Below are 12,666 nucleotides of genomic sequence, written 5' to 3' on the forward strand. Positions count from 1 at the left end.
AGAAGTGGAATGTCAGGTGATGGCATGGGGAAATTTAATTCTTGAAAAGGGTTTTCACTCTTTCATTCTGACTCCCATGGGAGAAGTGGAAGGAGGGAACCAAATAACGAGGTCTTAAGTGAAATTAATTAACAGAAATCCAGTAATCATGCAATCCTCGTTTGTTAGGATTATATATATTTATAGCCACTGTGGTGAACAACTTGCCCTATTCTGTAGAAGGTTTTTTTTTTTTACTGCAGTGGTGGGTTTGAAAGGTTAGGTTTCACATAAGGAAAGAAAATTATAATACTGAGATAATGTAAAAACAAATCTTCATCAGCTATTTGAATTTAGTTTGGCACTTCTGACAAGAGAAATTTTTTATGAGAGAAATGTTAAACAACTAAAAAAACATAAATGTATATACCTGTGCATGCATGGGTTTATACACACATACAAACTTATATATAGAAATATACATGTACACACATATTCATAAACATACTTGCATACAGTTCCATGATAATTCCACCTATATACAATTCCATAGAAAAATCATAAATTCAAATAAATTTCTTGTAGGATGCAAAATTTAAGACAGATCTTTTAGAGATACTTGCACTATCAGCTTTTATCTGATTATCCAATTCTTGATTTATTTAACTTACTTGTTTTTAGGATAGTTTGCTATTTTTTTAAGCATTTGATTTTTATATCAGTAACTGATTGGAAATTTAAACTAGGAATAGAATTTGGTTGGCAGTGAATCAGTTAAAATAGGTCTGGGCTGTGTGATGAAACATTTAAATTTTCGCTAGAGCTTTGAACTAATGATATTTTTCTTTCGAAATAATATAATTAAAGGCCCGTCTCTGCAGCCAAATATACATGGAAATTTTCAGCCGTTTTAGCCACAACTCTTGATTTTTGTCCAAATATTTGTCCTGCAGACAGCAAAGATTTCTAAAAAGCAATACACAATGCTGTCGCACTTATATTTCCAAATTCATCTATTTCTGGTTGGCTGTTTTGCTTTGAATAATCTTGGAGAAAAAACATAGAAAACTGGTAGGAAAGTACAGTAAGGTTTCAGAATTCATTCTTAAGATGAAATATTTTAAAGCTTTGACATTTCTACCAACCTCCAATATTCTCCATTTGTTTTTTAAATACTTCTGTTGATGTTTATAAAGGAGAAAGAGAGCCAAGTGCAGAAGAGGTAAAGCAGCTATTCTTATAGAACACTGGAATCTAGAGTGTCTTGCAAAGTCCAATAACAAACAATGTGGTTTTAGCAATGGTTTGAGATCATCTTTAACATACAACCAAATTCATATATACTAGGTGTTGTATTACTAAAAGGTACCCTAACTTAGAACAAACTGTTGCTCTAAAGCAATCCAAATTCTCAGAACAAAATAGAAAATTTAGAATGATAATTACTCAAAAGTGTGATTTTATTACTTTACAATTGCTTTAATTTTTTCTTTTTGTCTTTTAGCAAATTTTAAAAAATAATCTGTTTTCAATGAATAGAATTCTCATAGGTGGAACTTCAAAAACACCATACACTCACAACAATTATATATAAATACACTCACACACATACACCTATATATGCACACATACAAACACACATTACACATACACAAGTACACACTAACTAATGTTTTCAGCATCGTCTTCAAGACCAAAGATTTCTGGATGAAACTCGAAACAGCCATACCACTGTAACAAGCTGTCTTTACTGATACTACAATGCAAAGTGTAAGGATTCATCGCATCCTCCCAGGTCTTAGACACCAAAACATCTCCCCAGGTTGTCGGACCAAAGTACAACATAGACATTCGACTAATGCAGTAATTATGAAACTTTGTCGATATCTGTGGATAGAAGTCTTTTAAGGAAGCAATGCTGGCATTTTCTGCGAAATAACGCACATAGGAAGAACATCTTGTTCTACTGAGGGCGTCGACATCTGTAAGGGGAACTGTGAAAACATGATTGTGCGTTTCGGCTGGTACCGCTTGAGGTTTTATAAGGTAGGGCTTCACAGGCTCAGTGAGGTTTTTCTTATGTTTCATAAGCCACCAGTCAGGTAAGTTGCAGCTCTTAGATGTGTCTGCCTTCACAACGGCATGTACATTCTTCACTATAATTGATGGCTTCATTTTACCGCCACAGATCATCCCACATGTAGTCATTAATGAGTTGTCATTGATGTGCGATAGTTTCAGTGAGATCCCTAGCGGCGCTTTGGGAGTCGTGGTTTCGAAAAATCCGCTTCGGATGTCCATACGCACGGCTTTTGTAATTGTGGTGATGTTGTTCTCAAGCAGAGATTTGTAGTCGAGAAAAGACGATTCGTGGTGAAAGAACGATGCAAATTCCACCCGACTGATCATGTCATAGATTCTCCAAACATCTGGGAGACCTGGAAAAGAAGTTTCCAAAATTATAAAGATTATTTTAATTCTAACATAAATAGAGAAAAGGAGATACAAGAGACAATATAAACACTTTTTTTGAAAATTGAAAATGTGGCCATGTGTTAAAAAGCTTGCTTCCCAACCACGAGGTTCTAGGTTCAGTACTACAACAAGACACCTTGGACAAGTGTCTTCTACTATAGCCTCAGGTTGACCAAAGCTTTGCAAGTCCATTTAGTAAATGGAAACTGAAAGAAGCCCATCATGTGTGTGTTTGTTACCCACTACCACTCAACAACTGATGTTGGTGTGTTTACATCCCCATGACTTAGTTCGGTGTGTCACCAGCACAGGGACCCTTCTGCATGTCACTGGCAAGGAGGAACTTTTTGTGCGTCACCAGCATGTGGGGGGGGGGGGAGCTTTAGTGTGTCACCAGTATGGGGGTGGGGGAGAGGGCCTTTAGCACTGGCCATGCCTATGATTTCACTAAGTTTGATGCATCTTCATAAGCACAGCAAATCACCTGCAGTCTCAGTCACTTGTGAAACTGAATGCCCCGAAGAACATATTTCACCACCTCATCCCATGTCTTCCTGGGTCTACCTATTAGCTTTACATTTTTTTTTCTCAGCTGGCATGAGTTGTATGTACTTGTTCTGTCTGGTGGACACATTTCCCCATCTGCTACAGTCCTTCTCCATCTATTACGAACAGTGGAGGCACAATGGCCCAGTTGTTAGGGCAGCGGACTCGCGGTCGTAGGATCGCTGTTTCGATTCCCAGACCGGGCGTTGTGAGTGTTTATTGAGCGAAAACATCTAAAGCTCCACGAGGCTCCGGCAAGGATGGTGGTGATCCCTGCTGTACTCTTTCACCACAACTTTCTCTCACTCTTACTTCCTGTTTCTGTTGTACCTGTATTTCAAAGGGCCGGCCTTGTCACTCTCTGTGTCATGCTGAATATCCCCGAGAACTACGTTAAGGGTACACGTGTCTGTGGAATGCTCAGCCACTTACACGTTAATTTCACGAGCAGGCTGTTCCGTTGATCGGATCAACGGGAACCCTCATCGTCGTAACCGACGGAGTGCTTCCATTACGAACACAACTAAGAAAAGCATTAACCTACATCGAGTATACCACGTTTTTTGATAAGATCTTTTACAGTTGGAAACTCTTCCTTAACATAAACTAGGTATCTTTAATTATGCCACTAGCATTAATAGGGCCATTTGTGTACTGAATTAAGGACTCCCTTACTCTTTTACTAGGTTTCTGTCATTTGACTGTGGCCATGCTGGAGCACTGCCTTTAGTCAAGCAAATCGACCCCAGGACTTAGTCTTTGTAAGCCTAGTACTTATTCTATCGGTCTCTTTTGCCGAACCGCTAAGTTACGGGGACGTAAACACACCAGCATCGGTTGTCAAGCGATGTTGGGGGGGGGGAAAGCACAGACACACACACATATATATATATATATACACACACACGCGCACACACATATATACGACGGGCTTCTTTCAGTTTCTGTCTACCAAATCCACTCACAAGGCTTTGGTCGGCCCGAGGCTATAGTAGAAGACACTTGCCCAAGGTGCCACGCAGTGGGACTGAACCCAGAGCCATGGGGTTGGTAAGCAAGCTACTTACCACACAGCCACTCCTACGCCTATACCTTGTATTAGTTTTTATTCAGAGTTTACTGTTCCCTTAGTTGGGTTGTCTTTTCTGCAGGCCACAAAACGAGAAACATTAATTTATCCATCCTCATCAGTAAATGCCCATTATTCCATGCTGGTATGGGTTGGAATGGTTTGACAAGACTCAGTGAGTTGCAGGGCTGCATCGCATTTCATGTCAGCTTCGGCATGGTTTCTAGTGTGCCGGGTGCCCTTCTTAACACTTGCCACTTTATAGAGTGTGCTGGGTGCTTTATTCATGCCACCAGAACTATTGAGGTGGCCATGTAACTTGCAAAACAGGAAAGAACAAGAAGGGGAAAAAATCCTCTCGACTAAATGGGAAGGGAGAGTAATTAGGAGTGGGGAGAGGTGGCTTTATGCAAGGAACAAGCAGAGGCACTTTCCTAGAGAAGCTAAATGGCGACCCCACAATAACCAAACATAGACATAAAGAAACCCTACTCTCAGTATCATCAAAATATCTTTCCAAGTAACATATTTCTAGGGTAATTCAGCAATGACCATTTTGTTGGTTTATTAAGGATCACAATGTCCAACTGAGCCTTCTCTTTAAGATGGTGGAGTATGGGTTGAAGTAGATTTGGCTATTATTTCTAGCAAGTCCACTGACTCTAGATCAATGCTTCTCAACTGGGATCCATATAAAATTTGGGGGAGGGGGGTCCACACAACAAAATAGTAAATTGGGGAGCCACAATAGTATTTTAAGGGGTCCCTGAAAAAATTTTGGCTTTACATGTATTGCAAGAAACAAGTTTCTTTAACGTTTTACATAGTTCAGCCTACACAAGTCAATGTTTGAAAAGCAAAAGAGGAATTTTGAAAGAAATATCTATAAAACTTGTATTTAAACATCAAATAAAATTGTAATCAAAGGGGTCTATAGATAAAAAAATGGTTGAGAACACCTTGTATGGATGCCCATTATTGGCTTGTATCCTTAGATTAATTAAACAGAGTAATTAAATTCTTCACAATATACAGTCAAACTAACCTGCATTATCAAGGTCATCATAGCGAAGGCCTGGTAGAACAACATCGACATGGTTACGTTGTCTGTTCACATTGATCCGAAGATTTAAGGATGGGTAGGACCTGAAAATTAGAAGCAAAAGCAGCAGTAGAGATATCCTGTGAAAACAACACAGAAGTAACATTTAGATGGAGACTTCAATAACTAATGAAACTGGAGGAAGCAATCAAAGAAAAACAACCAGAATTGGCAAATCGTAAAGGAATCGTGTTCTACCATGACAATGCTAGGATGGAAGCACTCCGTCGGTTACGATGACGAGGGTTCCGGTTGATCCGAATCAACGGAACAGCCTGCTCGTGAAATTAACGTGTAAGTGGCTGAGCACTCCACAGACACGTGTACCCTTAACGTAGTTCTCGGAGATATTCAGCGTGACACAGAGAGTGACAAGGCCAGCCCTTTGAAATACAGGTACAACAGAAACAGGAAGTAAGAGTGAGAGAAAGTTGTGGTGAAAGAGTACAGCAGGGATCACCACCATCCCCTGCCGGAGCCTTGTGGAGCTTTAGGTCTTTTCGCTCAATAAACACACACAACGCCCGGTCTGGGAATCGAAACGGCGATCCTATGACCGCGAGTCCGCTGCCCTAACCACTGGGCCATTGCGCCTCCATGACAATGCTAGACCACATATGTCTCTGCTAACTCATGAAAAATTATTGGAGCTTGGTTGGGAAGTGATGTCATACAATTGGCTGATAAAGCAATGTTATCACTGTTGTGATGGCAACCATTTTTTATGACCCCTTTACTGTTCACTTTGTCTTTTGGCGCATTATTCTGTGTACTGCACATGCACCTTTGGTTACCTTTTCTGATGAATTGTAGCACATATGAGCACTGCATACAATAAGTTCATCATTATTATTATTATAACTAAACAAATAGTAAAACAGATACAATATTGGATAATACATACCAACAACTCTGACCCACAAAAAGTCCACACTGTGACACTGCATGGCCAGACTGTGGGACAGAGAGGTTGGTTTGCAGTATTACAGTGTAGTTACGCCATTGGTGGTATACAGTATGGTATACAGTGGAGGCGCAATGGCCCAGTGGTTAGGGCAGCGGACTTGCGGTCGTAGGATCGCGGTTTCGATTCCCAGACCGGGCGTTGTGTTTATTGAGCGAAAACACCTAAAGCTCCACGAGGCTCCGGCAGGGATGGTGGTGATCCCTGCTGTACTCTTTCACCACAACTTTCGGAGTGATTCCAGACAGTATTGCATTTGTTTTACTGTGTGTTCCCCATGTGCACCACAACGGTGATATGCAAAATATTACTTTATCAGCACAATATTGATTTTCTGATAAATAGCTGGTTGTCAATAAAGCACAGCATACATGTCTAGGTTTTTATGGGTGAACTGGTTACAGTCAAAGTTGTGGAAGAAGTACCCCGCCCCAAAGACCCATGCTAGCATGGAACACGGACGTTAAAAATGATGAATATATCTCATATGAGCAGATATGTGAAGAGGCGTGGCTTAGTGGGTAGGTTATTTGCATCAGGATTGTAAGGTTGTGAGTTCAGTGGCAGACAGTGTGTTGTGTTCTCAAACAAGATACTATATTTCACGTTAGTCCAGTTCACTCAGTTGGCAAAAAATGACTTGTACCTGTGTTTCAAAGGGCCAGCCTTGTCACACTGAATCTCCCTAGTATTTTAAGGGTATTGTTGAGTGCTCGGCCACTTGCACATTAATTTCATGAGCAGGCTGTTTCATTAATTGGATCAGTTGGAACACTCTTAATCGTAACCAAAGGGGTGCAAAATGTTTTCCTTTTTATGAGCCAATGAGATCACTCGCAAGGTTAGAAATAGCAATATCTTAAGTGCAAACCTCAGCGTTAAAAACGACGTTGGACAATGTTTATGCTCCAAAAAATACTAGCCTGTGCCCAGGGCCGAATGAAGACCCGAAGAGGCCCTAAGCACTTAAAAGGTTTTGGTGCTCTCAAGTATATGTAGATGGTTCAAAATGTAAACGATAAACAATATTTGTTTTAATAAATCTCTGAACGAGATGTAAACAGTAACCGCTCGACAACGTAAAGTGTACTAGCCGGCTAGCCACTGGGGGTGGGTGTTACTGAAGCTTATAGCCCCAGGAGATCATCGTCTCCAGCTGGCTTTAGACACTTTCTGTGCCCTTCTGATATTTGTTTTTATTTTTCAAAATGAAACAAAATTCACAGTAAAATGGAAAATAATATTTATGCTTGCATGTTTCCATTTTATTTATATTTGAAAAGTTTTCCGGGTTTTTTTTCTTTCAATTGAAAAGTGTTCGATGACATCGTCAAAATTTTACGTAAAACTTATACTTAGTGGAGATAAGGCATTAGGAATATTTTAGCAAGTTTAAAGTGATTTCTTTCGCGCCGTAAACCATTTTCGTTCCGTATTTCTTTATTGCCCACAAGGGGCTAAACACAGAGGGGACAAACAGGGACAGACAAAGGGATTAAGTCGATTACATCGACCCCAGTGCGTAACTGGTACTTAATTTATCGACCCCGAAAGGTTGAAAGACAAAGTCGACCTCGGCGGAATTTGAACTCAGAACGTAAAGACACGAAATACGGCTACGCATTTCGCCCGGCATCCTAACGTTTCTGCCAGCTCGCCGCCTTTAAACCATTTTCGTTTCTGTGGTGGACCCGTCCCTTGATATTCTAAGCACGTGCTTATTTTGCTTAATGAGTTAACCCAGCGCTGCTTTATACCATATCCAATGAAATCGCGTGCATAGCTAGAAATTACAACCAAATCTTCCTCATATCCAACCCAGACTTAAAAAAATAAAGAAACGTTCGATAATGTAATTCTTAACATATTAGCAGTTGCCATCGCTAACTCAAGCGAAAAATCGACCCGTACGGAGAAAGCTTATCTAGCCATGCCATTGACACGAATAGTTATAGTCACGGCGACTGACCGGGGATAATATATTATCAGAGGGAGAGAAAAGGGTGGTATTTCATGGCAGGAAAAATTTATTGTATGCGTATTGAATTGGTCTAAAAGGCATTCCAGCTTAAACGAAGATTTGCATCGTTTGCATCTGTAATACAATAACCGAGCTTATTTGAGGATTGTTTTATTTAATGCCAAATCCTTAATTTCAGCAGCTCCGATGTAAAGCTGTTTACCTACCTCACACACACATGTATATATAAATCGTAATGTCAGTTATGTGTGGAGTTATATCATTGTTTTGGGCGCGAGAGCAGCAATATACAAACACACACACACATTCTAAAAAGGTCGTCACTCTTTCAAGGTTAGCTTAGATTGTCAGGAAACCACAGAAGAGAAGAATAAATTCGAGCAAGTCATATCAAATATGTAACGTTTAGAAGAGTGGTGAGGCGGGGCAAGATAAATAAAACAGAGATATGAGAGCAACAACAATAACGTTAGAAAGAAGCAGGTCAGCCTGTTTGAAGAAGTTCGTTTTATATTGCTGGTGGCTGCTTCTGCAGACAGGAACAACTTGACAAACTCCACGTGGGTGAAATTTCGACCAAAATAAAGCGGCAACGTGAAGGAAAGAAAAACAAAATAGCAAAGGATGTACAAGCAAATATTTTCATGATAGAAGGAGGAGGGCGAAAACAGAACTTTAAAATGTGTTTAGCTTCGTCATTTTACAAATGTTTTGGCGATCTTTCGTCTCTAGTAGACCTTTTCGTCGATGTCCGTAAAAAATTTTTTTTTTTTACATATGGGCTTGCGGGAACTTTTGAAGTAATATACATACATATACACATACACCGAGTAAAAAATTTCAGTTATCTCTCTCTTTCACACACACTAACAGAAGCACTTCACTTACACAACATACTGTCTGTCTCCCACACCCCATCAAACACACACACACACACATGTACATCAATGCTTCACATGCACGGTAACTTCAAAAGAACTTCCCTCGTCATAAAATCGCTTTCTCTTAGTCTCTTTCGCTTTCATTACTTCAAAAGTTCCCGCAAGCCCATATGTAAAAAAAAAAAATTTTAATCGACGGAAAGGTCTACTAGAGACGAAAGATTGCCAATGTTTTTTTTTTTTTTGGTCTTCTGCTGTATGTTTTCATATATACAAAAGTTTGCAAGGAATGTTTTGTGTTGTTGTATCAGTAGAATTGCAAGGTGGAGGGGGCAAGAAAAATTATCTAATTGTATATTTTCTGGCTCTTCACCGAGGTCGATTTTTACTTTGCATCATTCCAGGGTTAATAAAATATCATTCAAGTACTTGCAATCAATTGTTCCTCATCCCCTAAATTTCCAGCCCTTGTTCAAACCGTAGAAACATTTATTTTTGTAATTTGGCGCAAAAATTCCCGCTTCCCAAGATTCGCCAGCACTATTCCTCACATACCTATCAATGCACCCTTTTCATTCCCCTCGATGACTGTCTGTCCGTGTTTTATTCCATCTACTATGCATGTGCTCTTGGTATCATTGCTATAATTAACTTAGTGCTTTCTGTCATCTTGTTTTACCATTTATCAACAAATAGCAGTGCATATGAGTACTGTATACAATAAGTTATCATCATAATCAACATTGCTTTTCACCTCCCACACCGCTGGGGTCGGTACAATAAAGTGCCTGCCAAATAACCGACACCCTATTGCAATAAAGTACTAAGTATACTAACCACGTTCCCTTAAAACTGCTGGCCTCCACCTAAAATATAAACTAGGATTTGTATTTTAATGTGGCATTGTATTATATATGTAATTGTTATATCTGCTGGTAATAAAAACTTTCATAATGATATTAAATAAAAAAAATATTACTATTAATATTCAGTGCCATTTTTCTGGTTCTAGGTACGAGTTCAAATTACACCGAGGTCAACTTTCGGGGTTGATAAAATAAGTATCAGCTGAGCACTGGAGTCGATTTAATCAACTTAGTTCCCCCCCCCCCGATATTGCTGGCCTCGTGCCAAAATTTGAAGCTATTATTATTATTATTATTACTGCTTAGCGAAGTTTATTGTGGTTCTTTACGTTCCGAGTGCAAATTCCGTAGAGGTCGACTTTGTGTTTCATCTTCCAGAGAGTCGATAAAATAAAGAATCAATCGATTATGTAGGCCGATATAATCGACATGTTCCTTCCCTCAAAATTTCAAACCTTGTACTAAAATGAGAATTGTTTTTATAAAAATATACACAAGCGCGCGCAGTTGGGACTAAAATGTGTTGAAATTCCTACCTAAATCATAATATAAACAACAGTCGTTACATCTCTTAATAAGCTCCTTTGTTTTTAATATCTGAAAAGACATGTTGAGGTTGACTTGTTTTTAACGAAAGACTTATAAATAAAGCGACGTTTATGTGTTTTTACGAAGCTAATCTCTGTTTGAGACAAAACGTAAATAAATATTAATAATACTGACATATTTTTAACATATGTTAAAACACAAAAACTAGTTCCGCTGGAGTGTCGGTTAAAGGGAGTCCCAGACCACACAGACGGAAGGATAAAGGGTCATTTTAATATTTCTTTTTAGTATTTTTGAGGGGGGGGGGCACAATTGTACTTACTCTTCCCCACTACCGACTTTGTTTCTTCATAACTTTTATAAGGATTAATATTTTTAAAATGAAATTCTCTTCGAATGCCTTTCAGATTGCGTAGGTTACGATTATATTGGAATTTGACCCGAGAAAAATAAACAAAATAGGCAGACACTGGCGCACATACATTCTGTCACGCACGACGTAGACATGTACAAAAGGAAATTTCGTAGATACGTGATGTGTATCAAGTATATACGTGATGTGGTGTACGTGCGTGCACGCTCACTAATTATTTATTACTAGCAGTATCGCCCGGCGTTGCTCGGGTTTGTAAGGGAAATAACTATATAAGCATTTTTAGAGAGTTATAGCCAAAAAATAGCAAAAAAATGCATTAAAAATGGGAAAAAAATTATGGTAAATTTTTTTAAGAATCGTTGACTCATTGCAGACATTTTTAAAGAGTTACTTCCCTTATATAATAGCGAAAAAATGCATTAAAACGGAAAAAATGGTAAATTATTTTTAAAATTGTAGACTCATCGTAGACGTGCGCTAATACCCAGAAGGGCTCAATATGAATCACGACTATAAGATACCCGCTTTTGGTTACACTGCACCGCAAAATGTGGGAGTAGTTAGGAATCTAAATCGTAGGAGACAGACAGCACACAACCTCACTTTTATATTATTTATTATTTCACATTAAATTCCGATATAATTGTAATTAATATCTACGCCATCTGAATAGTATTTGTGGTAATTTTCATAAAAGAAGAATATTCGTTTTTTCTGAAAGCTTTGAGAAAACGAAATAGAAGCGGGGGAAAAAAAAAAAAAAACACTTGTCTAGTCTAGACAGGCCAAAATACTTTCCTTCTTTTAATTGCATTTATTTTTTTTATTCGTTGTTTTTACAATAAATAAAAACAGTCGCTGGATATGTTAATATTTTTGTTGTTGTTGTGTGTATATGAAAAACATAGTGGGGGTGGGAATGATACTGAAATGTGTGTTTATAGCTTTTAAAGGCTATTTTACATTAAAATAAAAAAGCATTAATAATATGACGACGGCAGCAAAACGAAAATAAACTATAATAATAATAATACCATCACCATGATCAGAGAACCAAATAAATAGAAGATGCTTTAAAAATAAACTCCAGCATCTCATGAAGAGGGGGAAAATATTTGTCAGATAAACAAGGTCAAGAGAGGATCTATTTCGTGGTTTATAGTTAATTCTGAGGAGATTTTGACGAAACATGCGTCTTAATATGACGATACGTAGTTTATAGAATATATTTACGATAGCAATTAAATACAACATACCTTAACAATCGTCTAATTGCCGACGGAGGCATCGCGACATAGAAAGATGTCAACTCCTCACTTCCAGATGAAACGAACGTCAATAGGAAGATGGGAGTTACTTCCCTTGCTTTTAAACACCAAACAACCATCCCACCCCACCTCACTCCACTTCACCCTCTTTCTTAATACTCTTCTAACTTCCACACTGCTCTCTCTCTCTCTCTCTCTCTCTCTCTCCAGTCTCTTAATCGGGAGGATTAACTGCTAGGCTGGCTACAGTACCTTGAAGGATGACTTCCCTTTGCAAATACTGACAGGACACAGATAGTGTGTCTATGGCCAGCTGGAGGAGTGTGTCCTCCTGGGGCTAAAAACTACAGTAGCATCCACCCTTAGGGGTTAGCCATATTGAAATGGCAAAAATACGTCACGATATATATATATATATATATATATATATATATATGATGCAGCACGGAGTCTTGTCAGTGAACAGGTCGCGGTCTCAAAGCGACGAAAATATTTTGACAAATTAAATTTAAATGTTGAAGTGAATCTAACGGTTTTGTGTGTTTCTTAAATGACTTATAAACACCTTCCCCGCTGCAGTTGTTTATATATATATATATATGCTGTTGAC

The 12,666-nt window shown here is 38.6% G+C and overlaps 1 protein-coding gene across 1 annotated transcript; it reads right to left on the minus strand.

Annotated features, from left to right (window-relative positions):
• Positions 1–650: 650 nt before the first annotated feature.
• On the minus strand, positions 651–12,189 carry LOC115222976. Its single transcript, XM_029793399.2, has 3 exons — positions 12,045–12,189; positions 5,115–5,215; positions 651–2,417 (listed from the first exon to the last, which is right to left on the minus strand). The coding sequence occupies exons 1-3, from the start codon at positions 12,173–12,175 to the stop codon at positions 1,642–1,644; spliced, it is 1,008 nt and encodes a 335-aa protein (XP_029649259.2). The 5' UTR covers positions 12,176–12,189; the 3' UTR covers positions 651–1,641.
• Between the last annotated feature and the right edge of the window lie 477 nt (positions 12,190–12,666).

Source organism: Octopus sinensis, linkage group LG21, assembly GCF_006345805.1.
Source record: "Octopus sinensis linkage group LG21, ASM634580v1, whole genome shotgun sequence".
Classification (NCBI taxonomy): domain Eukaryota; kingdom Metazoa; phylum Mollusca; class Cephalopoda; order Octopoda; family Octopodidae; genus Octopus; species Octopus sinensis.

What these genes read in the sequence shown, in the direction of transcription:
- LOC115222976 (XM_029793399.2), bottom strand. Translation starts at nt 12,175, where the DNA reads ATGGTTGTTTGGTGTTTAAAAGCAAGGGAAGTAACTCCCATCTTCCTA. An exon ending in GCAATTAGACGATTGTTAAG is followed by an intron (nt 5,216 to 12,044) that starts GTATGTTGTATT and finishes TCTAATTTTCAG; the next exon opens with GTCCTACCCATCCTTAAATC. An exon ending in TGATGACCTTGATAATGCAG is followed by an intron (nt 2,418 to 5,114) that starts GTTAGTTTGACT and finishes CTTCTTTTCCAG; the next exon opens with GTCTCCCAGATGTTTGGAGA.